Here is a 26,801-nt window from a genome sequence, read left to right on the forward strand (position 1 = left end):
TTAATTAAGACTATCCTACAATTTAGAGTTTCTCTTCTTTGAGAATAAAATTACAACCAGAGCTAGGCAACTCTTTTCTACCAAATGTAATGGTAGACCTAACTCAGAAGAAATCAACTCTAAAAAGGTATTTTTTAAACAATGGGAAAAAATTGAACAAGACAAGGTAGTAGATGATACCAAACATTATTGCTAATTTTGTGGATGAATAATGATGACACCAATTGAAAAAAAGGAAATCAAGACAATGAGGCAGCCTTAGATTAAGGTTGATCCCAATAATCCAGGGCTGTTTATAAGGCAGGTATGCAGAACGATATGTATTTTAGGGAGCTGAAATTGCTGGCAAGAATCAAGTGTTTCATTATTTTAATTTGCATTTATGTAAAAATGGCATGGTGTGGGCATCTGATCTCCTCTAACTTCAAGAGGGGAAGAGAGAATCATTATGAACGTTAACAGCCCAAGGCTGATTTTTATGAGGTGGGGGTCAGATACACCCCCACCCTCCAACCTTTTTACCAATTCTGACACCAGCTGTCACTCTACTCCTCTGCTGGGATCAATAATTTGTTGCAATGGCCACACAGAACTGACAAACCATACTTACAGTTATGGGGTTTATTAGGGAAGTAACATGTTACAATTCAGGATATAGTTCTTCAATCAGGACAGAAAGAGCTGTAATTATGTTCAATTAAGATCTGTGAAAGTAATTATCTCAAAATAATCACAAATTCTTTAATTTGTCATCCTCCTGATATTTCATTTCCTCCCATTTTCCAGATTAGCTTGCATATAGATGCTATTCATGCACTTTTCTGTTCTCTATCCTTCTATTTTAACTAACTCTACAACTCTATTACTCTTAGCAAGAGAAGGATGTGGCAGTCTGCTTCTGTGAAGATTTCAGCCTTAGAAACTCTATGAGACAGTTTTACCCTGTTCTATATGGTCGCTACGAGTTGGAATTGAATCAATGGCAAAAAACAGTGGGTTTGGTTTTTGGTTGAGGCCTGAGAATTTGCATCTCTAACAAGTTCCCAGGTGTTGTTGATGCTGCTGGTTGTGGGACCACACTTTGAGAACCATTGTCTGAGACATTAAACAAGCTTACCAGCCTATGGAATTTTTATTTTCTTTTCATAAGATATTTCTATCTTTCCCAAAATGAACCATTTTAAATAAAACAATACTTCAGTGTCTGGGGGAAAAAAGACAGTCAATCATAGTAATTTGGAAATGGTATTAATTCAACCAAGATCAGGATAATTCCTAAGAATTGCTATCCACTGGTTGGATAATATAAGTTACAATTACATTTAGAAAAATAAATCCCTGGTCAGTAATAAATGGTCTATGCCCCCTGTGAATTCAGCTAGCCTTGAGCAGCAAGCATTTACTACAAAAAAGTGAAGAGAAACTTAGTATTTAATGTAAATTTTTCTTAGAAATAATTATAAACCAATTATACATTATATATGCTCCAGAAAAGATAGGCATCAAGTTTCTGTGAGTTCAGTCTAGTTTTCTCACTGACTTACATCTTCACTTTAGAAACTTGTCATCTTGAACTGATTGATCTACAATTGATAGTACATTACATTTTAGTTTTCAAATATCCCATAGCTTCTGTCGGAGCTCTGGTGGTGCAATGGTTAAAGTGCTTGGCTGCTAACTGAAAGGTTGACAGTTCTAATCCACCAGCTGCTCTGTGGGAGAAAGATGTGGCAGTCTGCTTCTGTAAAGATTACAGCCTTGGAAATGCTATGGGGGAGTTCTACTCTGTCCTATGGGGTCACTATGAGTTGGAATTGATTCAACGGCCACGAGTTTTTCTGTCAAACAGCTTCTGTCAAATAGTTAATGATACATAAACATCAAAATGCATTAAAATGGCTATAAAGGTGGGATAGAAGAAAACGGCCTTTATAACAATATGCTCCTCTCTTCTTTTATGGCCATGAAATACATACTTGTCACTGACAAAGTGATAAGACAAGTTAGGGGTTCTAGAGGACAAATTACTATACTTCATTTTTATGATATCAGAGTACCTTTGATGAATGGTAGCATAGTGGTTTATTAAACACTAAAATTATTAAATCTCACTGCCATAACAGGTTCAAATTTTAGTGGCACTCTAGAATAAAAGACATGATAACTTGTAGCACATCGATGGCAGCATCCTCAGTTTCTTACTCAGTATTTTCAAAAATCCAAAAGTTTCTAATGTCTGAAGCTAAAGGGTGCTGTCATAAAAAAAAAATAGAGGCACTCATTAATTAACAATTCTATCCATTTATGACTGTGGCAACTATGTTCTCTGTAACAGTTCTAATAATGATTGTTAGTAAGACAAATAAGAAAAATACACAGATACCATGTACTTATCTTTAAAAGCTTTACTCCAATTAAAAGCAAAACAATTTCCATTAGTGGATGCTTATACAGCACAGGAATTTGTATTTTAAAACCAAATGTATCAAATGATGACATATATCTTTACCACAATAAAGAAAGAAAAAGTAAAAAAAAAAAAAAAGTGCATTGGCTCAGTGGTTGTTGTTAAGTATCCTCGAGTTGACTTCAACTCATAGCGATTACTTCATAAAACAAAGAGAACAAGATAAGAATTACCATCCATATCATAGCAGAAGTTACGAGCATTTCATTCTTCTATAGGCAACCATAACAAGGAAAGCTGATCAAAAAGAACTCCCTACCAGATCTAGTTTGAAGCACACATTATTAAAATGCGTAATTGTCAATCCTCATTTCAATGGGAATTCTGATTTCAGGACTTGAATCTTCCATGTTATGCTGGCTGTGCCGCTGCTCTGGGTATCATCAGGTCTCAACCATGGAAAATATCACATACTGAAGCTTTTTCAAGTATGCAACTCAAATAAATGGTGCCAGGTTATGGTCAACTGATTAGATACTCAGTGTGAAAATTTTAGAGTTCAGCTCCACAAAAAGTATTCTGAATAATTAACAATTTTCCATTTTTAAATTACTGACAACCATCACTTCTACTTCTGCCCACCACTGAATGACCCTCCCCACATACACACCACCCAACAAAAAAAGAAAAAATTTACCCAACACCAACATTCAAATACCTTCGCATTCAGTTACTACCCTTGTTAGCTCTGGAATACGTGTATGGTTCACTCATTTACATGACACATTTCTTGAGTGTCACTATGTTAACGTCTGGAGTCCCTAGGTGGCGCAAATAGTAAACCGCTTGACTATGAACCAAGAGGCTGCTGGTTCAAATCTACTCAGAGGTCCCTCCAAAGATGCCTGGCGATCTGCTTCTGAAAGGTCACAGTCTGGAAATTCCTGTGAACTCTGCACAAATGGGGTCACCATGAGTTAGAATCAACTTGAGAGCAACCAAAATGTTAACATCAATTGAGAAAGGTAGGTAAGGAATTAGGACTATAACTGAATAAGACAATGAATTCAACACTTTAAAATTATTCATTACAGAAAAACTACTACACTAGTTACACTTCCTATTGTGGTCATAAAGGTCTAAGGAACTATCATATACTCTCCTCATTTGTGACCTCAAAGTTGATGTGAATACTGGAGTCCTAAAATCCTAATACAGAGACTCTCACCAGTATAAAATACATTTAAGTAAATTAGATGGCTCTGAAGTAACTGGTTTTGCGCTATTACATGTCAATCCAAACCACTCCATATAAATTAAAAAAAAAAAAAAATTAGGTTTGGAAAAACTCTCAAAATGTAACTTTAATTAAAATGTAAAACTCTGTAACGCATTATGGCACTTTTTCTGTTGAAATCAAACAAGGCGCCACAACTTCAAGACATAAAAAGCACTGTGTTTGTAAATGCTAAATGACATAACAAATGTGCTTTCAAGTATACTCAGCATCCACAGATTTTAAGTTTCACTTTGGATTTATCCAAATTATATGACAGCTGCATAGTAAGGACCAGCATAAATCCAATCCCTGAAATGTGGAGATCGATCCAGTCCTGCCATTCCCACTTCTCCATCATTGTCACCAGTCACCACAGCAGCGCTCTCTCTCTCTGACCCTAACCACCCAGAGCTAGGTCAGAGCTCACAAATTAAAAGGACACCATCCTTCAGGCTACCATAGGCAGATGTCAGCCACAATTTGGGGGAGTCCACATGACACCCCAACCTTCTGACCTGCTAGCCACCACGTTGGGGCTGGTGTCCCACTACCTCTTCAGGATACCAGCTACAAGTTTGGGAGCCACAAAACACCCTTACTTTCTAACCTGCTGGCTCCTACTGCTCCTTTAGGTTAGATAACTCACTGGAAGGACTCACAGAATTCACAGAGTGCACCATACTTACCAGGACAGATTTATTATAGCCCAAAAGGATATGAATGAAGAGACTCATAGAGCGAGGTCTGGGGGAGGTCTAATGCGGAGCATCCGTGTCCCAAGTAGGGCTTCGAACTGGTTCGGTCATAGCTGACGAAGCAAAACCGGAACAGACTTCAATTTTTTCAATTTGGGTTATACAGAACCATAAACGGAACAGGAAAAATTATAGGTCGAAGCCCTGGAATGCGAAACTGAGACGAGACGTAGTGATCCCTTTCAGGAGCGTGATGCATGAGACTGGACTACTGTCAGGACTGAGGAGAGTGACATACATTCAAAGCGCGTGGTCAGCCGCCATCTTTGAGCCGGGCACTGCTGTTTCCGACTCTACGCAAAATCTGACAGGGAAGAGATTTGGTTACTATGTAACACGTACCCTGCCCTTGTTTTCTAAAATGGAGATTAAGTTTCTAGCAGGGCTTCAACCTGTGATTTCTCCTGTTTTGGTTACGGTTCTGCTTCACCCAAATTTTAAAATTTGAGTTTGTGCCAGTGTCTCTTCCTTTGCCGTGACTGAACCGGGAGGAGCCAGTTCAAAGCCCTCATCCCAAATGGCAAACTACCTGCCCAACAGCAGATGTTCCAACCAAACAGGAAGTTCTCTGAACCTACATGTTCAGGGGTTTTATAGGCCAGTCCTGCATGACAGCCTAATCATGCCTCTGAGGCTCATTGATATCTGCTCCTAGGTGAGTTTTTTCTGGTCTGGGCTGCCCCCACTTACCAGCACAAATTTATCAGGTGTGGCCTGGAAGTCCCAAAACAAGGCACCCCAATCGCTCCGAGGATTATTTCTTTGGAACCAAGGACTAAATACTACTTTACTTGGGGTAAAAGTAGGTCCTTTACTCCATATTACCTATCCAGGTACTAAATAGAAAACTAACTCTAATTAGATGTTTTTTAAATGGTCCACCAAAAAACCAAACCAAACTTTAAATGGTAGTGTTTATTATATAGTTAGTTTTCAATTAATTTTGCACATCAGTGAAATTACGGTTAGAATGATATATAAAATGATTTTTATATAGGTATTATTACTATCCCTACATTACTAATAAGAAAAGCATGGTTCCAAAAGGTCACATAATGCCAAACTGCTTGCACTTTCTTGTATACCAGGGGATCTGCAAGCTACGGACTGCTGGCCAAATCCAGTCCATTGCCCGTTTTGCTAACACCTAGGGCCTAAGAATGATATTTATGTTTTTAAATGATTAAAAAAAAAAATCAAAAGAATACTACTTCATGACATGTGAACATTAGATAAAATTAAAATTTCAGTGTCTATGAATAAAGTTTTCTTGGAACACAAACACCCATTTTTTAAAGAATTGGCTTAACTGTCATACTACAATGGCAAAGTTGAGGAAATGAGAGGCAATATGGCCTTGTTCTTAGGTGCCATCCAGTCAGTTCTGACTCACAGCAACCTTATGTACCACAGAATAGAACACTTTTCCTGATTTTAAACCATGTAGCATCCCCTTGTTCTGTTCAACCGACTGCCTCTTGGTCTATGTACAGATTCCACATAAGCACAATTAACATTTTTTGCAATGTTATCCATAATTTGTTACGATCCACACAGTCAGATGCCTTTGCATAGTCAATAAACACAGGAAAACATCTTTCTGGCATTCTCTGCTTTCAGCCAAGATCCATCTGCATCAGCAATGATATCCCTCTTTCCACGTCCTATTCTGAATCTGGCTTGAATCTCTGACAGTTCCCTGTCGATGTACTGCTGCAAGTGTTTTTGAATGATCTTCTGTAAAAATTTACTTGCCTGTGATATTAATAAAAAAAAAAAAAAAAAAAAAAACCCAGTGCCGTCGAGTCGATTCCGACTCATAGCGACCCCATAAGACAGAGTAGAACTGCCCCCATAGAGTTTCCAAGGAGCGCCTGGCGGATTTGAACTGCCGACCCTTTGGTTAGCAGCCATAGCATTTAACCACTATGCCACCAGGGTATACTGTTAATACTGTTAATAATTCCTGTTAATACTGTTAATACTGTTCAATAATTTATGCATTCTGTTGGGTCACTTTTCTTTGGAATGGGCACAAATATGGATCGCTTCCAGTCGACTGGCCAGGTAATTGTCTTCCGCATTTCTAGGCATTGACTAGTAAGTACCGCCAACACTGAATCCCTCTGTCGAAACATCTCAGTCGATACTCTGTCAATTCCTGGAGCCTTGTTTTTTGCCAGTGCTTTTTTTTTTTTTTTTTTTTCAGTTTAGCTTGGACTTCTTCCTTCTACCTCCTGAAATGGTTGAACATTGACCAATTCTTTTTTTTTTTTTTTTAATTGTACTTTAGGTAAAAGTTTACAGCTCAAATTAGTTTCTCATACAAAAATGTACACACACATTATTATGTGACCCTAGCTGCTATCCCTATAATGCGACAGCACACTCCACCTTTCTACCCCAGATTTCCCATGTCCATTCAACCAGCTCCTATCCCTTTCTGCCTTCTCATCTTGCCTCCAGACAGGAGTTGCCCATTTAGTTTTGTTTATCTACTTGAAACAAGAAGCACACTCTTCAGACTATCATTTTATGTTGCAGAGCCCAGTCTATTCTTTGCCTGAAGAGTTGGCTTCAGGAATGGGTTTAGTTCTGGGTTAACAGAGAGTCCGGGGGCCACGTCATCTCTAGTCTCAGCCAGATCATTAAATCTGGTCTTTTTACTAGAATATGAATTCTATACCCCACTGTTCTGCTCGGTCAGGGACTCTCTGTTGTGTTCCCTGTCAGGGCATTAATTGGTGGTACCCAGGCACCATCTAGTTCCTCTGGTCTCAGGCTGGTGGAGTCATGATTTATGTGTCCCTTTGGCACTGGGTTTGTCTGGTTTATCTCTTGGGCTAATATTTTCCTTGTGTCTTTGGTGTTTTTCATTTTCCTTTGCTCTGCCACTCACCAAATTGAGAGGCAGAACATTTTCTTAATAAATTTTGTTGGGCCAATTGACCTAGCTATCCCCTGAAACCGTTGTCCCCAGATCCCCAACCCCTTACTCTGTCCCTCGAAGTGTTTGGTTCTGTTCAGGAAACTTCTTAGCTTTTGGTTTAGTCCCGTTGTCCTGACTTTCCCTGTATTGTGTGTTGTCCTTCCCTTCACCTAATTCTTATTTACTATCTAGTTAGTAAATTCCCCTTTCTCTCCCTCCTCACACTTGACCATCAAAGAATGTTTTCTCCTGTGTTTAAACATTTTCTTGAGTTCTTATAATAGTGATCTCATACAATATTTGTCCTTTTGCGACTGACTAATTTCACTCAGCATAACACCTTCCATATTCATCCATGTTGAGATGTTTTGCAGATTCATCATTGTTCTTTATCATTGTGCAGTATTCCATTGTATGTGTATACCATAATTTGTTTATCCATTCATCTGTTGATGGTAACCGAGGTTGTTTCCATCTTTTTGCTACAGTGACAACAGTGCTGCAATCAACATGCGTGTGTATATATCGACTTGTGTGAGAGCTCTTATTTCTCAAGGATATATTCCAAGAAGTGGGATTGCTGAGTCATAGCTTTTTAGGAAAGTGCCAAATCGATTTCCAAAGTGGTTGTACTGTTTTACACAACCACCAGCAGTATATAAGTGTTCCAATCTCCCCACAACCTCTCCAACATTTATTATTTTGTGTTTTTTTGGATTAATACTAGGCTTGTTGGGGTGAGACGGTAACCCGTTGTAGTTTAGTTTTCATTTGCATTTCTCTAATGGCTAATGATCATGAGCTTTTCCTCAGGTATCTGTTCGCTGGCTGAATGTCTTCTTTGGTGAAGTGCCTGTTCATATCCCTTTGCCCATTTTTTGAGTTATCTGTCTTTTTGTTATTGAGGTTTTGCAGTATTTTGTAGATTTTTAGATTAGACACTGATCAGATGTGTCACAGCCAAAAATTTTTTCCTAGTGTATAGGTTGTCTTTTTACTCTTTTGGTGAAGTCTTTTGATGCGCTTAAGTATTTGATTTTTAGGAGCTCCCAGTTGTCTAGTTTCTTCTCTGGTGTTTGTGCATTGGTAGTAATGTTTTGTATCCTGTTTATGCTACATATTAGGGCTCCTAGCATTATCCCTATTTTTTCTTCCATGATCTTTATTGTTTTAGACTTTATATTTAGGTCTTTGATCCATTTTGAGTTAGTTTTTGTGTATGGAGTGAGGTATGGGTCTTGTTTCAGTTTTTGCAGATGGATACCCAGTTATGCCAGCACCATTTGTCAAGGAGACTGTCTTTTCCCCATTTAACGGACTCTGGGCCTTTGTCAAATATCAGCTGTTCATAGGTGGATGAATTTCTATCTGGATTCTCAATTCTGTCCCATTGGTCTATGTATCTGTTGTTGTACCAGTACTAGGCTGTTTTGACTGCCATGGCAGTATAACAGGTTCTAAAATCAAATATTGTGAGACCCCCCACTTTGGTCTTCTTTTCAGGGGCTCTTCCTTTCCATATGAAGTTGGTGATTTGTTTCTCCATCTCATTAAAAAATGTCATTGGAATCTGGATCAGGATTGCATTGTATCTATAGATGGCTTTGGGTAGAATTCACATTTTCACAGTGTTGAGCCTTCCTATCCATGAGCAAGGTATGTTTTTCTGCTTATGTAGGTCTCTTTTGGTTTCTTGCAGTAGTGTCTGGTATAGATCTTTTACATCTCTGGTTAGATTTATTCCAAAGTATTTTATGTTCTTGGGGGCTATTGCATATGGTATTGATTTGCTAATTTCCTCTTCGAAGTTCTCTTTGTTAGTGTAGAGGAATCCAAATGATTTCTGTGTATCTTGTATCCTGATACTTACCTGAAATCTTCTATTAGTTCCAGTAGTTTTCATGTGGATTTTGGGGGGTTTTCTGTGTATAAGATCCTATCATCTGCAAATAGAGATACTTTTACTTCTTCCTCGCCAATTTGGATTCCCTCTAGGATTTTGTTGAGGATTTTTGCGTTTATGTTCACGAGGAATATTGGTCTGCAATTTTCTTTTTTGTGGTGTCTTTACCTAGCTTTGACATCAGGGTTATGCCTGCTTCATAAAATGAGTTTGGGAGTATTCCATCCTTTTCTATGCTCTGAAATACCTTTAGTAGTGGTGGTGGTAACTATTCTCTGGAAGTTTGGCAGAATTCTCCAGTGAAGCTGTTAGGGCCAGGACTTTTTCATTGTTGTTGGGAGTTTTCTAATTACCTTTTCAATCTCTTATTACAGGTTTATTTAGTCGTTCTACCTCTGTGTTAGTTTAGGTAGGTAGTGTGTTTCTAGAATTTTCTCCGTTTCCTGCAGGTTTCCAAATGTGTTGAAGTACAATTTTTCATAATATTCTGTTATGATTCTTTTAATTTCAGCTGGGTCTGTTGTGAGATCGCCCATCTCATTTCTTATCCGGGTTACTTGCTTCCTCTTGTTTTTCTTTTGTCAGTTTGGCCAATGGTTTATCAATTTCGTTGATCTTTTCAAAGCACCAGCTTTTGTTCTTGTTAATTCTTTCAAATGTTTTTTTATTCTCTGTTTTCATTTAATTCTGCTCTAATTTTTATTATTTGCTTTCTTCTCGTGCCCGAGGGCTTCCTTTGCTGCTCTTTTTCTATTTGTTTGAGTTGTAGGGTTAATGTTTTGATTTTGGCCCTTTCTGCTTTTTGGATATGTGCATTTATTGCTATGAACTGACCTCTGAGCACTGCTTTTGCTGTGTCCCAAAGGTGCTGGTAGGATGTGTTTTCATGCTTTACGGCCTAATACGTGGCCTATCCTGAAGAACGTTCCATGTGGGTTGGAAAAGAAAGGATACTTGGCTCCTGTTGGGTGGCCTGTTCTGTATATGTCTATGAGATCAAATTGCTGAACTGTGGCACTTAGATATTCCATGTCTTTACTGAGCTTTTTTCTAGATGTTCTGTCCTTCACGAAAAGTGATATGTTGGTTTCCTACTACTATTGTGGAACTGTCTATTTCTCTTTTCAATGCTGTTAGAGTTTGTTTTATGTATTTTGGAGTCCTGTCATTTGGTGCATAAATATTTATTATGGTTATGTTCTCCTGGTGTATTGACCCTTTAATCATTATATAGTTGTCCTTCCTTATCCTTTATGGTAAATTTTACTTTAAAGTCTATTTTGTCAGAGATTAATATTGCCACTCCTGCTCTTTTTTGGTATATTTTTTTCCATCTTTTGAGTTTTAGTTTGTGTCTTTTTGAGTCTAAGGTGTGTCTCCTGTAGGCAGTATATAGACTGATCTTTTTTTTTTTTTTTAAATCCAATCTACCACTCTCTCTTTATTGGTGCATTTGTCTGTTTACATTCATCACAATTATTGATAGATACGAGTTTAGTGCTGTCATTTGGATATTTTTTTTTTCTTGTGTTGACAGTTTCTTTGTTCCATTTACTTTTTCTGTGAGTTGTTTTCTTTATGTATTTTCATCTTTTTCACTATTTCTGATTTTGTATTTGCTCAGTCTGCGTGTCTTCCTTGGTTTTTATTTTGATGTATAGGATTGTTAGCTTCCTTTGTGGTAACCTTAATATTTACCTCTATTTTTCTAAGTTTAAACCAATCTTTTATTTCTTGATATCACCTTGACTTCCTCTCCATATGAAAGATCTACTATATTATTTAATCCCTCTTTTTTGTTTTGATGTTGTCATCTTTTATATACTGACATCTCTGCTTCCCTATTTTCAGTGTTTTAGCTTTGATTTATTTGTGACTTCCCTATCTGGGTTGATACCTGGTTGTTCTGTCCTGATATTATTGATTTTCTAACCGGAAGACACCCTTTAGTATTTCTTGTAATTTTGGTTTGGTTTTTACAAATTCCATTAACTTCTTTTTACCTGGAAATGTCCTAATTCCACCATTATATTTGAGAGCCAGTTTTTCTGAATATATAATTCTTGGCTGGCAATTCTTCTCCTTCAAGGCTTTCTATATGTCATCCCATTGTCTTCTTGCCTGCACAGTTTCTGCCAAGTATTCAAAGCTTAGTCTTATTGACTCTTCTTTTTAGATGGCTTTTCGTTTATCCCTAGCCACCCTTAAAATTCTCTATCTTTGGTTTTGGCAAGTTTGATTATAATATGTCTTGGTGACTTTCTTTTCGGATCTACCTTGTGTGGAGTTCGATAAGCTTCTTGGATAGATATCTTCTCCTCTTTCACGATATCAGGGGAGTTTTCTGCCAACAAATCTTCAACAAGTCTCTCTGTATTTTCTGTTATGTCCCTCTGTTCTGGTACTCCAATCACTCATAGGTTATTCCTCTTGACATATCGAGTCCCACATAATTTTTAGGGTTTCCTCGTTTTTTTTTAATTCTTTTATTTGATTTTTCCTCAAATAAATTGGTGTCAAGTGCTTTATCTTCAATATCTTTTATTCTGACTTCCACTGCCTCAATCCTGCTCTAACGACTTTCTATTGAGTTGTGTAATTTTGAAATTTTATTATTAATCTTTTGGATTTCTGTTTGCTGTCTCTCTATGGATTCTTGCAGCCTGTTAAATTTGTCATTATGCTCTTGCATAATAGTTTTAAGTTTTTCTGTTGCTTTGTCTGTGTGTTCCTTAGCTTGGTCTGTGTTTGGCTGGATCTCCTTCCTGACCTCTTGAAGAGCTCTTTCTATTAATCTTTTGAATTCTACCTCCAGTTATTCCAAGAAGTTCTCTTCTTCCAGAAGGTTTCTTAGTTCTTTGTTTTGGTCATTTGCTGAAGCCATCATGGTCTGCCTCTTTATGTGATTTGATATTGACTGCTGTCTCTGATCCATCAATAAATTACTGTATTTTTTCATTTTATGTTTGCTTGCTGTGTCCTAGCTTCTTGTTTCATTTTGATATGCCCAAACAGCCTGCTCATGTGAGCTAATTTGATTATTGTCATTTTACAAGCTCTCATGTCCTGTCAGCAGGTAGTTAGAGCTGTTACTAGATATATGAGCTTAGGAGTCCATTTACTTTTCTTGTGTTGATTCAGCTCAGGTGTCCAGGTCATCAGTCACCGAGTGTGTGGTACAGGCTCTCATCTACAGTCCTAGATGGGCGGGGGTGATTGGAGTAGGCACAGATATCTGGCTGCAGTAGGGGGTCATGTGCTGAGCAAAGCAGGGGGCTCACGGCTGCCCAAGTGCCTGGGTGGAAGGTATGACACTGTTCCCTAGAGTGTGCAGGTGGGTGGGTTTTATAGCTGGACTATAGGCACTGAATGCTGTTGGCTGTAAGGACTGGGAGGCACCACTTATTCTTGGACCCCTGTCACAGGTGGCTAGGTGGAGTGGGTGCAGCCTCCAGTTTTCAGGCCCCTGATGTGGATAAGTGAGGACCCTGCTTAATGGGCAGGGCAGTGTCAAATGTCATGAATCTGTCACTCTCCCTTATAGCTGATGCAGTTTAAAATAGGCTTCAGGTATATACCCTGTCGTATTGTGCTAATGAAGGTGTACGCTGCTGAAATGGGCCCACACATGTCTAAGCAGGGGTAAAAGGCATTCAAAGTAAGTGAACCTCTTATGCCTGTGCCTAGACAAAGGAGCTGTGCCTTCTCTGAGTTCCTGGCTACCGGTGCTGGCAGATTATTTTTTCCTGTTTGTAAATTTGTTTCTTCTCCAAAGCCAGAAGGATGACTCAGGGCCGGTGATGGCTCCTACTTCCAACCCAGGGGGCGCAGCAATCACTGAAGCCCACCATGACCCAGAGCAGAGTGAGGAGGGAGTAGACAAATAGGAGAGAGCTACTTCCCAAATGGGGGAGGGTTTTTTTGTTCTGCACAGTAGGTTAGACACTTATCTTTTGTTGATTCAGAGCCACTTCTCCCTGGTTCTGGAGGCTTGAGCAGTCTCTCCGTTGCTCAGTTTCTCCCAGTGTGGAAAACGCGTCCTGAGCACTACTGGTTGCCTCAGCCCACGCATGCAGGGTACCGGCCAGGTCACGTCTAGCAAATCCTTGCTGCTTGTGATCTGTCTCTCCTTCCCCCTGCCACTTGGTCTGACTCTCCAACTTTTTCTTTGATGTTTGGGGCTCCTAGATTGTCATAATATAATCAATTTACTTGTTTTTTCTTGGGTCTTTGTTGTAAGGGAGACCACAGGAAGCATCTGATTACTCCACCGTCTTGGCCCCACCTCCAACCGACCAATTTCTTTTGGTATAGTGGCTCTCTGTATTCCTTCTATCTTCTATTGATGCTTCCTGCATCGTTAAATATTTTGCCCACAGAATCCTTCAAAATTGCAATTCGAGGCTTGAATTTTTTCTTTAGTCTTTCAGCGTGCCTGCTTAAGAATATGAAGACCAGTAAAGGGTAATATCCTTGTGACAGAGAATACTGATAAGCATAAAAATGGTGATCCATATGTTTTTACACACACACACAAATTTTCTACATTCCTATGTATCTAAATGTATATTTTCTATCATTTTTAAGAGCACTAAATACTAATACGATGCATAGATAATCATAAGGATACTTACTTTTTTTGTGCCAATCTTGGGTATTCAACAATGCACTTTGCGTAAAGACTGTTTGAACTTAAAATCTGTAGTTATTTTAATAGCCACACAATACAAAAAGGAAAAAACTTAGTATCTCACAAGATTACTGACTATATAGATCATACTCTATTAAAAAAATAAAACTACAGCACAAATAGGTATGCCATACTTCAGCTAAATATTCACTAAATATTCACTAACTTCAAGTAAAATACAAAAAAATTTTTAATAAAATAAAAATAATTAAAGACTACATGGAGGAGTCAATGCTAAAGTATTTTATTTAGGTGTTTTTTATTTTGCTGTTGTTTTATTTTGTTTCAGTTCTTTTTTAGTGGGGAAAATCTGCTGGACTGATCTGTTTTCCTTTATTAATTTAACCCCCCCCCGAAAAATTAAGACACACATGTTAAATTCCTAATTTCACATAAAAAGAAAACTTTCTGGATAGTTCAAATTGCCTATTTATTCCTATTACCTTAAAGATATCAGTAAGTAGTAAAATATATGCTACTCAGCTTAAAATACACTGTGCTTGGCTAGGTTCTTAGCTAGTACCAAGTGAACAAGGATAAGCCAGCTTGACATTGGCCCTTGGCCATCCCAACACCCTGACTGTCACCCAATTTTATCCCTTCCTTCATTTCAACTCCTACCTGAATATGGAATAGAACTATATTAATAGTTTTTCTATCAGATACAACAACCAGTTGATAAACATATCCTCTGTGCAAACATATTGAAAATACTTTTTACCAAAATCTTACCATTTTTAGTGCTGAGTAAGCGAGTTAGGAAAGATAATCTCCAATGAAGCAGCTACTTAGAATCCAGAATATATTTTCCCCTGGAAACAATGTTATACCCAGTAAATTCATATTGGATTATATACTTGTAATATTAATAGTACTCTGGAACTCAGCTAGTATATATCCATTTTGGTATTTCTGTGGAAAACTCTCAGAGTTGTAATTTATAAATAGCAGAACCACATCTCCCCACAAAATTCCCTCTGTAACGTAAGCCCGGAGTCTTGTGGAGCAGTGGTTAAGTGCTTGGCGGCTAACCCAAAGGTCGGCAGTTCAAATCCACCAGCCATTCCTTGGAAACCCTATGGGGCAGTTCTACTCTGCCCTACAAGGTCACTATGAGTCAGAATTGACCTGACAATAGTGGGTTTGGTTTTTTGTTTTTGTTTTTTTGGTTTTTAACCTAAACCCTTAAGTAAGCCTAGAAACTCTCCCTTTTCCTAGCCTGCAGTACCGTGGGGGAAGGATAACAGTCCCAGGGTTTCTTTGTGTCCTTTTCCCACCATATTTGCTTATTACAGAAAGCCAAAATGAATGGTGGACATGAGCATCCATGTTATTTCTTATCTTAAGTCTTTTTTACACCAAAATTTTTACCAAAAAGTAAGAACATTTATTAGTGGTCCTATTCAAGAGATGCAACACGTAAACGTTTCTAGACAGTTTCTTTTGTCATATACTACAGCAACATGTGGAGTCCTGGTCTGCAGTTAGGATCTACCAGCCGCTCCTTGGAAACCCATGGGGCAGTTCTACTCTGTTCTACAGGGTTGCTATGAGTTGAAACTGACTTGATGGCACCTAGAACAACAGCAATATGTGACCAGTATGATTCAATACTATTGAACTAATGAATGACTAGTTGGCAGGAGGAGGAGATTAAAGTATAGTGGAAAGTTAGGATATAGATATCTGGGGATAAGGGAAGAATGGTCACATAATGGAGCTAACTAGATAGGTTAAACTTGTTCAATAAAAACTTCAATTTGTTTCTCAATTGATTTAAGTTCATATACACTTTTTTTGCATTTTTAATGTAAAAACAAAAAATGTGAAATCACTCTTATTAATCTCTTGAACAATCAGATCCTATTAAATTTCATTAGTTTAACATTTTACAAGAGTCTTTTGCATTAAAAGAAAAAAATGTAGAATGTAAGGCAAAGCTGTATTTATACCTATATAATGAGCCAGGCTTTGGAGTTAGACCTGGTTTCAAATCTTGAGTGTGTTACTTATTAATGCTATGACCTTAAGCGAGTTACTAAAGTTCACTGAACCTAAGTTTCTTCATCCATGCGATGTGACTAAAAATGATTAAATGAGATAACATATGTAAAGCTTAAGTACCTGGCATGAAGTATGGCACACAGGCAGTCTTCAAAAGAAATCACTGTCATTATTGATATTATAAAATGTTTTGAAACTAAGAGACATGATGTCAGATAATTACAACTGTCTTTCAACAAATCCAGCATTAGTTACCCATGAGGTAAATCAGAGTTTTCCAAATATTCAGCACATAATTCTAATTAGAAAGAGATTTCATTTCTTCGACTGACTGGTTCCACCTTTGTAATACAGAAAGATGTAAAAACAAAAAATAAAACGTAGCCAGAAATGAGAACATATCCCTCCATTACAAGTAGCTAATAATTAAAACAGAATAAAGAGAAAATAAGTCTCAAATACATATTTTAGGCCTGTCTGTTGAGAAGTCACTGGTGAAAGAAATAATATGGCCCTTAAGTGCCCATTTTTATACTTTTTCATACTTATTCATACTTGATATTTTCAATGTGTTCTTCTTTATGAAACATATGGTAAAATGTCTGCCATACCTTATGAAAAGCTTTGAGCAATAGAAATGCAAGGTATTTCAACTACAGTGTTCAGCTCTAAATAGGGATAAAATTTCCCATAATATTCATGTGTCCCTCAGGGGACAGTCAATACCCTAACCCACAGACAAATGAATGACCCACTTCTGGGTGGGTCCAAAAAGCAAAGGCTAGCTATGGGGTAGCCCAGGCCCATGAACAATTGTCTGTCTCACAGTTACCAAGGGAGTACCTGCTGGCCAAGGGAATCACAGCTGGCTTGGGAAACTTCCAAAGTAAAGAGTTTGGGAGGAGGTAAAGGAAGGAAAGGCTTGGCCAGAATTCCATACTAAAACTGGAACCTTAGGAAGTAGCCTATAGAGAATCTTGGAAGTTTGAAGGTATGCCTTAAGTACTCTAAAACAGTCATCCCTTAGAATATTAACCAAAACTAACCCACTGCCTTCGAGTTGCTTCCGACTTATAGCGGCCCTCCAGGACAGAGTAGAACTGCCCCATAGAGTTTCCAAGCAGCGCCTGCCGGAATTGAACGGCCGACCTCTTGGGTAGCAGCTATAGCACTTAACCACTACATCACCAGGGTTTCCTATAGAATATTAGCAGATTCTAAGAGGGAGAGCATTTGTCTATACTAAAGCAATGGCCATTGACATTTCTGAGAAGGACCAGAGCTGAGGCCAGTGTTCTGACCATCTCAGTGGACAAACATTCTTGATGCCTAATACCAGAACTCCCTCCAAAAAATGATATGATATTTAATTGAAATATTCCCATGGCTACAAATATGACCACGAACACGATAAAATGTTTAAAAGAAAAAAAAAAAAAAAAAGCACCAGTGTCCTTTGTTTTCTCAAATAATCTTTGCTACTGTACTTCTGAAAATGTTCCTTACAGATAAAGAGAACAAAACTGGGCTGTCAAGAACACACACATCTGACAAATATCAGACAATTTGGGGGAATGAGAAACATTTTACTTTTATGACCTATTTTATATTGTGTCCAATATCAATAAAAACCAAACCCAGTGCCATGGAGTTGAGTCCGACTCATAGCAACCCTATAGGACAGAGTAGAACTGCCCCATAGAGTTTCCAAGGAGTGCCTGGCGGATTTGAACTGCCGACCCTTTGGTTAGCAGCCATAGCACTTAGCCACTATGCCACCCAGGTTTCCCCAATATCAATACACTACCAATATTCAGATGACCAATACATCTGTAAATCAAAATTCCATTTTGCCAAAAACAAACTTTTTATTAATCAGATCCCAAATACAACCTAGTAGGAGAAAAGGGAAAATTAATATGATTGTTAATTATAATTCAGTGTGCTAAGTGCAATAAATGCAATATATTTGGATGGCAAGGCAGCCCAGAGGATTGAAGGAGTTGGAAGAGGGCCAGAAGTTTAGGAACGGCTTTTTGGAGGTGACAACAGAATTTAGGGGGGAAAAAAAAACTTTGAAAGAAAAATAAGAATTCTATAAGTTAACTGTGGATTTACATAGTACAGGATTTACAATTTTAAATATTTTATACCTCACCTATTTATAAAGATTGAAGGTAACTGTTATGAGACATATGATTAAATGCTTTGACTACACAATATATTTACTGTATACAGTGATTTCTACTTTTTCCCCCTCATGCCCATGGCCATCATAGTGAAGTTTGAAGGTATGCCTTTGTACTTCATAGTGATGTCTAAAGGACCGTAGCCATTTGCAGGACTCATCGGATGTAACCAGAGAAAGCAAACATATCTTTATACTTGTGCCCGCAAGACCACACTGAATTGTAGGTAGCTGTTGGTTGCTGGCTGCCGTGGCTATTACGTACAGTATACCCCTCCCCCCGACCACGAAAGTGGAAATGTCCCTGTACCTTCGAGAACTTTAGTATTTGGGAATGCCCATATTCAGAGCTGTCCTATCTCCTGCCTGTAGTGCTGGTTTTCTTCTTTCTTGTAAGAATGTTTATTATAAATATCCTACATTGTTGCTTCTCTTTCTTGTTCTTTGCTGCTTCTTTTGTGTCTTTCACACATCTCTTTCAAGCAAAAAGGCTAATTTTTTTAAAGACACTGCTACTCAGGGCCTTTCTTTCCATTTCAGACAAGAACCAACCAATCAGAGCACAATGGGCACAATCTTTGGATATCGCCATTCTTCAGTTGTTGCACGGTATTGAGGAGGATATTCCTTATTTTGGCTGCTAACCAAATTCAAAAAGCTTTGCTCCCCCTTCCTGGTTTCTACCAGGTAAAGGTATGCTCATGAAAATTAGAGAAGGATGTCACTGCCAAGGCACTAGGCTCCATCTGCAAGCGATCCCCACCTAGGATACAGATGGTTGGGTTGATCTTATCCACATTTTCTGTGTCAGTGGTATTAACTTTTTATTTTAGCCATAGATACTCCTGGGAATTACAGAATCATACACTGCCATCAGTAGCTCTGGCTCAGCAGTTCCCAAATGTTTTTGGTCTTGGAACTCCCTTCACACTCTTAAAAATTATTAAGGACCCCAAAGAGCTTTTGTTTATGTGGGTTACAACTGTCAGTATTTACTGTATAAGGAATTAAAACTGAGAAAATGTTTATTAATTCATTTCAAATAATAATAAATCATTACATGTTAGCATAAATTGCATATTTTTATGAAAAATAACTATATTCCAAGACAAACAAAAAATGAGTGAGAAGGGTGATGTTATTTTACACTTTGCAAATTTCTTTAATGTCTGGTTAATGTAAGAGAGCTGAATTTTCATATCTACTTCTGCATTCAATCTGATGTGATGTTTTGATCAAAAGATGTGAGGAGAATCCAGCCTCACACAGATATGTAGTTGGAAAAGCCAGGAGATAATTGTGAATATTCTTCTTTGGTATCACATCAAAACTCCACAAGTGTAGTTTTTTAAAGGTTAGTTGTAATATGGAATCTGAAACCATATGAGCGAACTTTTCACACTCTGTTACGTTGCAATACGTAGTATATCTTACACTTTGAACGGATGTTTTATCCATACATGATTTTGTACCACCACGCACTGACTAGTCATTTGGAAAATATTCATCCATTGAGTTAGCAGATCTTTCATATGTTCTCATATTTCATTATACAAAATCAAAAATCACATCCATCAATATTGCTCTTGATCTCAAGAGGAGAACTTTTCAGAATCAGGAAGTTTTAAGGCTAATGCTGGCAGATACACATTTTCCCATTTTCCAAAATTCTCATTCTTCCTCGAAAGCTCAAATTCTATCACTGACAACAAATATTGCCAGTTGCTTTCCTTGAAATTTCAGGGTAACTTTCCTCATTTTTGAAAAAAAAAATACCAAACACTTAAGTCCAAATTACTATAGTTTGTGTCAGTTTTCATTCAAGTAAAAATAGTAATACATGGAAAAAAAAAAAAAACACGGTAATTCAGCTTGGTAACTCAGACAATTGCACAAGTGCCTTCTCTGGACACAACCAGTTTACCAGGCAGCATATATGCTTTTTACATTGTTATGGATTGAATTACATCCCCCCAAAATGTGCTGTAAATCTTAACTTCTATGCCTGTGGTTATAATCCCATTTGAGGATGGGTTTTGTTATGTTATGAAGCAGGATTAGTGTACGGTGTATCTTGGCCCTATCTCTTTTGAGATATAAAGAGATTAAAAAAAAGAGAGAAGCAGAGATGGGGAAAGGCAGATGCCAAGCCACATGACGATCGCCTAGGGGCAGATGCTCAAAGAAACATGGACCTTCCTCCAGAGCCAAGAGAGACAGGAAGCCCTTGCCTAGAGCTAGCAACCTGAATTCAGACTTCTAGCCTCCTAAACGATGAGAAAATAAATTTGTTTGTTAGAGCCACCCATTTGTGATATTTCTGTTATAGCAGCACTAGATAACTAAGACATACATACTTCCCATTTCTTCACATAGGATATCAAGAAGATGAGCAATCAAGGGTCAAGATTTAATAAAATTTACTTTTTTAATTGCTTCTTCAAGAACATTCTTAATCGAAACTGGCATTCTTCCCCCCACTGTGTTTGTGTGGTAGTAAGAAATATGGTGATTGTTATTTGGTGCTACTACTTTGATTTACAGTAAGGACCCAGCACAATTTCACCACCACTGCCTTTTCACACAGGAAAAAAGCCAAATAAATTCTAAGTATGACTATGAAAATAGTTTTGACCTCCAAGACCTCCTTATAAGGGTCTTGAAGACTCCCAGAGTTCCAAGAATCATACATTGAAAAATGCTGCTGCTTTACCTTATCAACAAATTAACCACACAGCTGTTAAAATAAAAGTAGCCAGCTATCGCCTCTCTACCCTTCTCCAGTTGATCTCCAGTAATATGTTCAAGAGTGGCCAGTTTTCATACATCCAACCAATATTACCTGAGGAATTTTAGGTACCTATGGGCATTCCACAGATACTGGAGCTGGGAGTAGACAGTCCCTGGCAGCCTTAATACTGCAGTGGACAGTTAGAATAGTTTTGAAGCAGTATTAAGAATTAAATATACTTCTTAATTTTGGCTATATGACAGATGCCATGCCCCTTAAATCTTCTGAGTTTTGACTGGTGAGAATTAACTGAGATAGTGTGAAAGTACTCTGAAAACTGTGAAGGTCTACACAAACAAGTTATTATAACCCAACTCTTCAAAAGGGGAAAAAAGTTGGAAGAAATAAAGAGGAAAGATTAAGAGACTTTTATTTCCATAGCTCTTCTCCTGAACTAAAATAAGTAAAAATCTTTTTCCTTTACCCTAAATTTATTCCCACTTCCACTAAGCATACTTATCTTTGACTCTCTTTTTAAACAAAATACCAATTTTCCTCATCTAATGAGGTATCTGAGGCAATTTTGTTTTATTTGATTTAAGAAACCAAAACCAATACATTGGATTAACATTTAAGTGAGGAGAACACAAATAGGAATGCACAAATCAATAATCAATATGCACATTATTCTAACTAAAAGCATAATACCCTTGCCTCTTATTTACGGGCAATAACTAAACAAGCCAGAAAAGTGACAATTAACCAAATTACTCAGTATATATGGAGCTATACTACAACACACAAAGAATTGGGGTATGCTGGAAAAGGGGGAAATAAATAGGCTTGTCTTTTTTTCTTTCTCATTTTAAAGCTATACTTCATGATTTTACAAAGTACTTTAACATATATTATTTCTCTCAAGCCACACAGCAACCTGTAAGACAGGTAGAAATTATCTATTTTTACAGACAAACTAGGCTGAAAGAAGTTAACTAACTTGCCCAAAATTAAAAGAACTGTCAAAGACCTAAGTGCAAGCACATCTTGTAGCTTCCAGTATCATTACATTAGCAGCTATTTCTTTATTTATTTGTTTCGGTGGGCCAACAGAATCCATTTTACCAATGAAATCTTATACTGAACCTGAATATATGAAACATACAAATATACAACAGCAACAATTTTTGTAATGTTTTACTTACAGAGTAACAATTACTGATAACAACCACTTGGAGCTCTTATGAGTAAAAATTCAACGTGAGTAGAGACGTTTAATGGATTAAAAGCTATATTATGCCTTGGTTAATCAACTTTCCTATGTATATCTTTATTATTGTAAAACGCAGTCTTTTACCTGATTTTTATCTTAAATAAACTAAGCGGAGATCAAGCAGCAAATTTAAAACTGTAAACCATAGTGCAATGGTTTCAAACTGCATTCTATGGAACCCTAAGATTCTTCAGGGTTCGAAAGTGCTTGAGCTGGATTAAATTTCTAAATATATTTAAAATTATTATTTAGAAATACAGCTACCCAAAAAAAGGTACAACCATTCTATTGGTTGTACCATAGGAAATTGTTAATATCTGACAATTTTCACCTATAAAAATGAGGTTCAGGGAGTTCAATCTAATAGTTCCCACTTGAATTTAGAAATATCTTCACTTATAATACTATCAAAAAAGTCAAATTTATCACTATAGAAGCAAAATGTAAAAGTACAGAAACATTTATCCCTGGAACTACCCAAACATACTGAAAATTCTAAAACATTAAGTCTTCTAACCTATAGTGCAAAGTTTCACTTACTTCAGGGGCACTAACCGCTCAATACTCAAAAAGTACAGTGTAATATGCTACCTTGTATTTACCACAAGATGAGTGAACTGACTTACTGAGCGAAGACAGTTACCTCCCCTAAGGTAGTTCGACACTTCACTTTGAAATTAAAATGAGGGAGCACACCTATCTAGTTGTCACTGGAATTTTTTCAATTAGAATGTATCACGCTTGGAAACTCACCAACTTTAAAGTAAACAGAAACATTTCAACTTTGTTGAACCACCTCAGTGATAACACAGCTTTGCAGGAGCTATAGATTTGTGGATAGTTTTTTGTTGTTGTTGTTGCTGCTGTTGTTTATTTCTCTGCTTGGTTTACTTCTTGGTAGTTTTTGTTGATCTAAGGTTCCTATATTAGGCACATTCAATATTCTAAGAACTCTTTTTATTATTGATGATACTGAATCAAAATTGTAAAGGCATTCTAAGCATAAATGTGATTCTCAGTAAAGACACAATTCGATTTTCAGATACTGAGTTAAACCAAATTATTTCATTTGAAGGTAAATCCAGTTCCTTTGGAAGTTCTCCCAAAAGTCAATACATTTCAATAAATTAAGCTACTTACAGGGAGAAAAAGGCTTATAAAGGTGATCTTCCTCCCCATCCTTAATGAAGGTTCTAACAGCAAACGGCAATTCACACTGGGTGTGCATGTCTTTCACGCTTCCATTATGAACTACTCTGAACTAAAATTCAAAATGCTATGACTCACTTGGTTATTACTGAACACTTTATTAAATGGAAAAAACAAGATAAATTTAGAAAATTCCTTTTAGAGAGTTACAGCTGAATTTTACTTAGAGTTATATACTTTCTAGCAAAACGTGTCTATTAGAAATAAATTCTTACATGCTATTTTTAGAGTGATGACTTTAAAATGCTAGACCTTGACTTCTTTTAAGAGCACTTAAGGATGGCACTCTAAAAAAGATGTATGTGTTGCCAAGTCATGTCATAACTGGCTCAAACAAACCCATTTCCATCTAAAGTTACTTCATGCTACTGCATGAATCAGTATTAAATACCTTGGAGGTACTAAAAACTGGAATATTGGCACAGATATGCACAGCAATTACAGAATATGGAAATGATGAATATCCATTTTTCATATACTTCTTTTAGTAATAATTAGAAATGAGGATGTTCTTTCTAAGTCAAAGAAATAATTTCTTAAAAGTTAAAAGTAAGATATAAAGATGTCTCAATTGCTATGGAAGTGTCATGTATCCATAGCCAGGGTTTTTCAAAAGAAAAATAAGATAGATTTTGAAGCCTAATTTTACCTTCAAACATTTCATTAGTCTTCCAAATTGTCAGAGCATCACACACAAACAACACACACATACACATTTCTTCATCTAGGTCAACACAGCTCTTTTTCCCCCCCTTATTTAATTAAAAAAAGCCCAAAAAATTAGCCATCATTTTAACCAGGCTGCAGTTTAATCAAATGTCTAAAAACACTTGTCAGCCAAAGACATTATTATCACTTTCCAAGTTAAGAAATGATAATAAGCTAAATTCAGATGGCATCTGGCCCTGCAGTGAAAGAGTTAACATTCAACTGAGCTGATCTGCACTTCTGATCCATTACATTTCTCACAAGCTGCGCTACAATGAGCAGTGCAAGTATCAACTGTAATTTGATCCCAGAGTTTATGGAAAAAAAAAAGCTGCACATACTCAACATGCATATTTAATAAAAATCTGTTTCGAGAGAAACATATCCAATAAACACAGCGTAAGGCATATTTAAATGTTCGATTGACTTCAAATCTGCAATCCCTTTGCTTTCCTCCTGCTCTCAAAAAAAAAAAAAAAAAAAAAAGGCAGCAGCCTTACTGCAGGGAAAAGAGGCTTGAAAAACAACTTTGATTGGCATTTGGCCTGACCCACAAAGGAAGAAAAACAGTTTTTGGACAAAGAGCGCAAATATTTCAGTTTGCTTACTTACATGCTTTCTTTTTTTTCAAATATATATAAGAACAATTCCAACGTAGACGCTAGTTCGAGAAATTGACTAAAAACGGTACCGTACTCATCTTAGTCTTTCAACCTCGACGCATTTGCACACTCAGCAATTTTAATTCATTTGTAGTGGACAAACAGCAGCACCTCAACTAATGTTTCCGCTTAATCAAATGTGAAAATAGTGTGGGCAATAATAAACTGATTAGAACATTACTCAATGGTGGCTGTTAAAAGTCCGATTAAAAGCTCTTCTCGGTCTAAAGCGACATTTTTCAGCAAAGGCTTCCCCTCCCCCCACCAAGGAACTGATTAAGCCAAGTAAGCTAAACAATACCGGAGTAAACTTTCTATCAGTCACTCTGGGAAGCAATAAGTTGATTATGCGACTGATTTTTTCTGGATCAACCCTGGGGGAGGGAGTGCTAAGGAGGGATAACCCACGTCCACCTCAGTCTCCTCCGCCCCCAACCAGACTAAGGAACTGTAAGGTCGACGAGCATTTCCCATGCGCAGAAAGTTCAAAGCTGCTTTACTAATTCCTTTAACGACTGAACTATAGACACAGGACAAACAGCCAAAGAATTTTAAAAGGGGGTGCTCGGCGAGGGCGCGCAAAGTTGAAAGTAACCTGATAAACAAAAACAACAGCCGCCAGAGTTAGCCACAGCAAAGAGGGGGCCCGGCTCCCCAGACCAGACTGTTGAGATTTCACAGCAATCTCCATCAACAGCTCAACCGCACAGGGAGGTGGATCGAGCCGCCAGGACCCGACCGGAACCGGCCCTCCCTCGCTCCCTCCGCCCGAGGAGCAGACCCGGGGTGGCAAGTGGGGAGGCGAGACAGAAACACCACAAGGTGCCGAGAAGAAAATCCCAGCCCCTCGGGACTAGGGTCTGTCCCGGCGGAGAAAACACCCACAGTGCAAACCTCCCCCCTCAACCCACGCCCCCTTGTTCCGTCTCAGCGCAGCGCCCGCGCCCGGGGAGCCCTTCCAAGATCGCCCCAAGTGCGCGCCCCGGGGCCGAGCAGCCCGAGCCCCGGCCGCCCGCCGGTAGCGCCCCCGGCGGGCCGGACCCCAGACGGAGCCCGTACCTTCCGCAGCACTTTCCGGCAGTTGGTGCACAGCAGGTAGTTGGTGGCGGCCGAGGGGCTGCTGCCGCCCCGGTTCATCTTGGCTGCGGGCGCCGAGGGCGAGCGCGGGCGGCAGGCCGGGCCGGGCTGTCACTGCCGCCACCCGCGCCACTGCGGGGCCGAGCCGTCCCCCGCCGCCGGCCTCGCTTCAGCCTCAGCCTCCGGGCGAGATGTCGGAGAAGAGGCGGCTGCCAGAGAGCGAGCGGCGCTGCCCGAGGTGACCACCGCGGCGGCTGCCGAAGCGACGGCGGAGACGGCGGCGGCTGCTCCTCACCGGCCCGTTGTTTCACCCGCCCCCATCCTCCAGACCCCCGCCCCCCTCAGGCTAGGACGAGCAGCCGCCACCGCCGCCGCCGCCACCGCCGCCGCAGTCGCAGCGCCTCAGTGCGGCCCCGCCCCCGCCTGCCCACCACCTTCACCACCTCCACGCTACGGGACCGCCCCCTCCCGCCAATCCGACCGCTCCGGCCACGCCCCCGGGGCGCTAACCCTCAGCCAATGAGCTCCCAGAGCCGGGCTGGGAGCCCCTCTGGCCAATCGCAGAGGCCGAGGACGCCTTGAATCTCCGGGCAAGTTAAGTTTATCTCCGAGGCTCTAAACCTAAGGGGGATGGCGGGTTAGGTAGCCGGGTGGGAGGGGATACAGTGTATGCTGCTCCGCCAATAGAAGGTAGAGGGTGTCTTGTATGCAAATAAACGGGAAGCCCAGCCCCGCCTCTCAGGCCAGCCACGCCCCCTTCTCTGGATCCCTGCAGAAATGGTGAGGAGAGTGAGATAAATAGCTGGAAGCTAGAGCACGCTAGAGGGTCTAAGACTGAGCTAAATATTTCCTGATCTCTTGAGAAAGGGGGGCTAAAACGTTTTTACCATCAGGGCAGTGGTTAGGCTTTCTCTTAGCTAAAATCAAAGCTTAGCTGTAAAGAAGACTGCGTTCTCCCAACACTTTGCATCCAGGGATCTCAAAGAACT

The 26,801-nt window shown here is 38.9% G+C and overlaps 1 protein-coding gene across 2 annotated transcripts in view; it reads right to left on the reverse strand.

Moving 5' to 3' along the window:
• The window catches only part of SESN3 (sestrin 3), a 70,988-nt gene extending 44,948 nt beyond the window's left edge, over positions 1-26,040 (reverse strand). The window contains exon 1 of one of the 2 annotated variants that reach the window (XM_064288836.1): positions 25,795-26,040. In XM_064288836.1, coding sequence (XP_064144906.1) covers positions 25,795-25,872 — 78 coding nt within the window. In that variant the 5' untranslated portion in view covers positions 25,873-26,040. The remainder of the gene's footprint in view (positions 1-25,794) is intronic. The other variant, XM_010595402.3, reaches the window with a different exon arrangement.
• Between the last annotated feature and the right edge of the window lie 761 nt (positions 26,041-26,801).

This window comes from Loxodonta africana, chromosome 7 (assembly GCF_030014295.1).
Source record: "Loxodonta africana isolate mLoxAfr1 chromosome 7, mLoxAfr1.hap2, whole genome shotgun sequence".
NCBI classification, from domain to species: domain Eukaryota; kingdom Metazoa; phylum Chordata; class Mammalia; order Proboscidea; family Elephantidae; genus Loxodonta; species Loxodonta africana.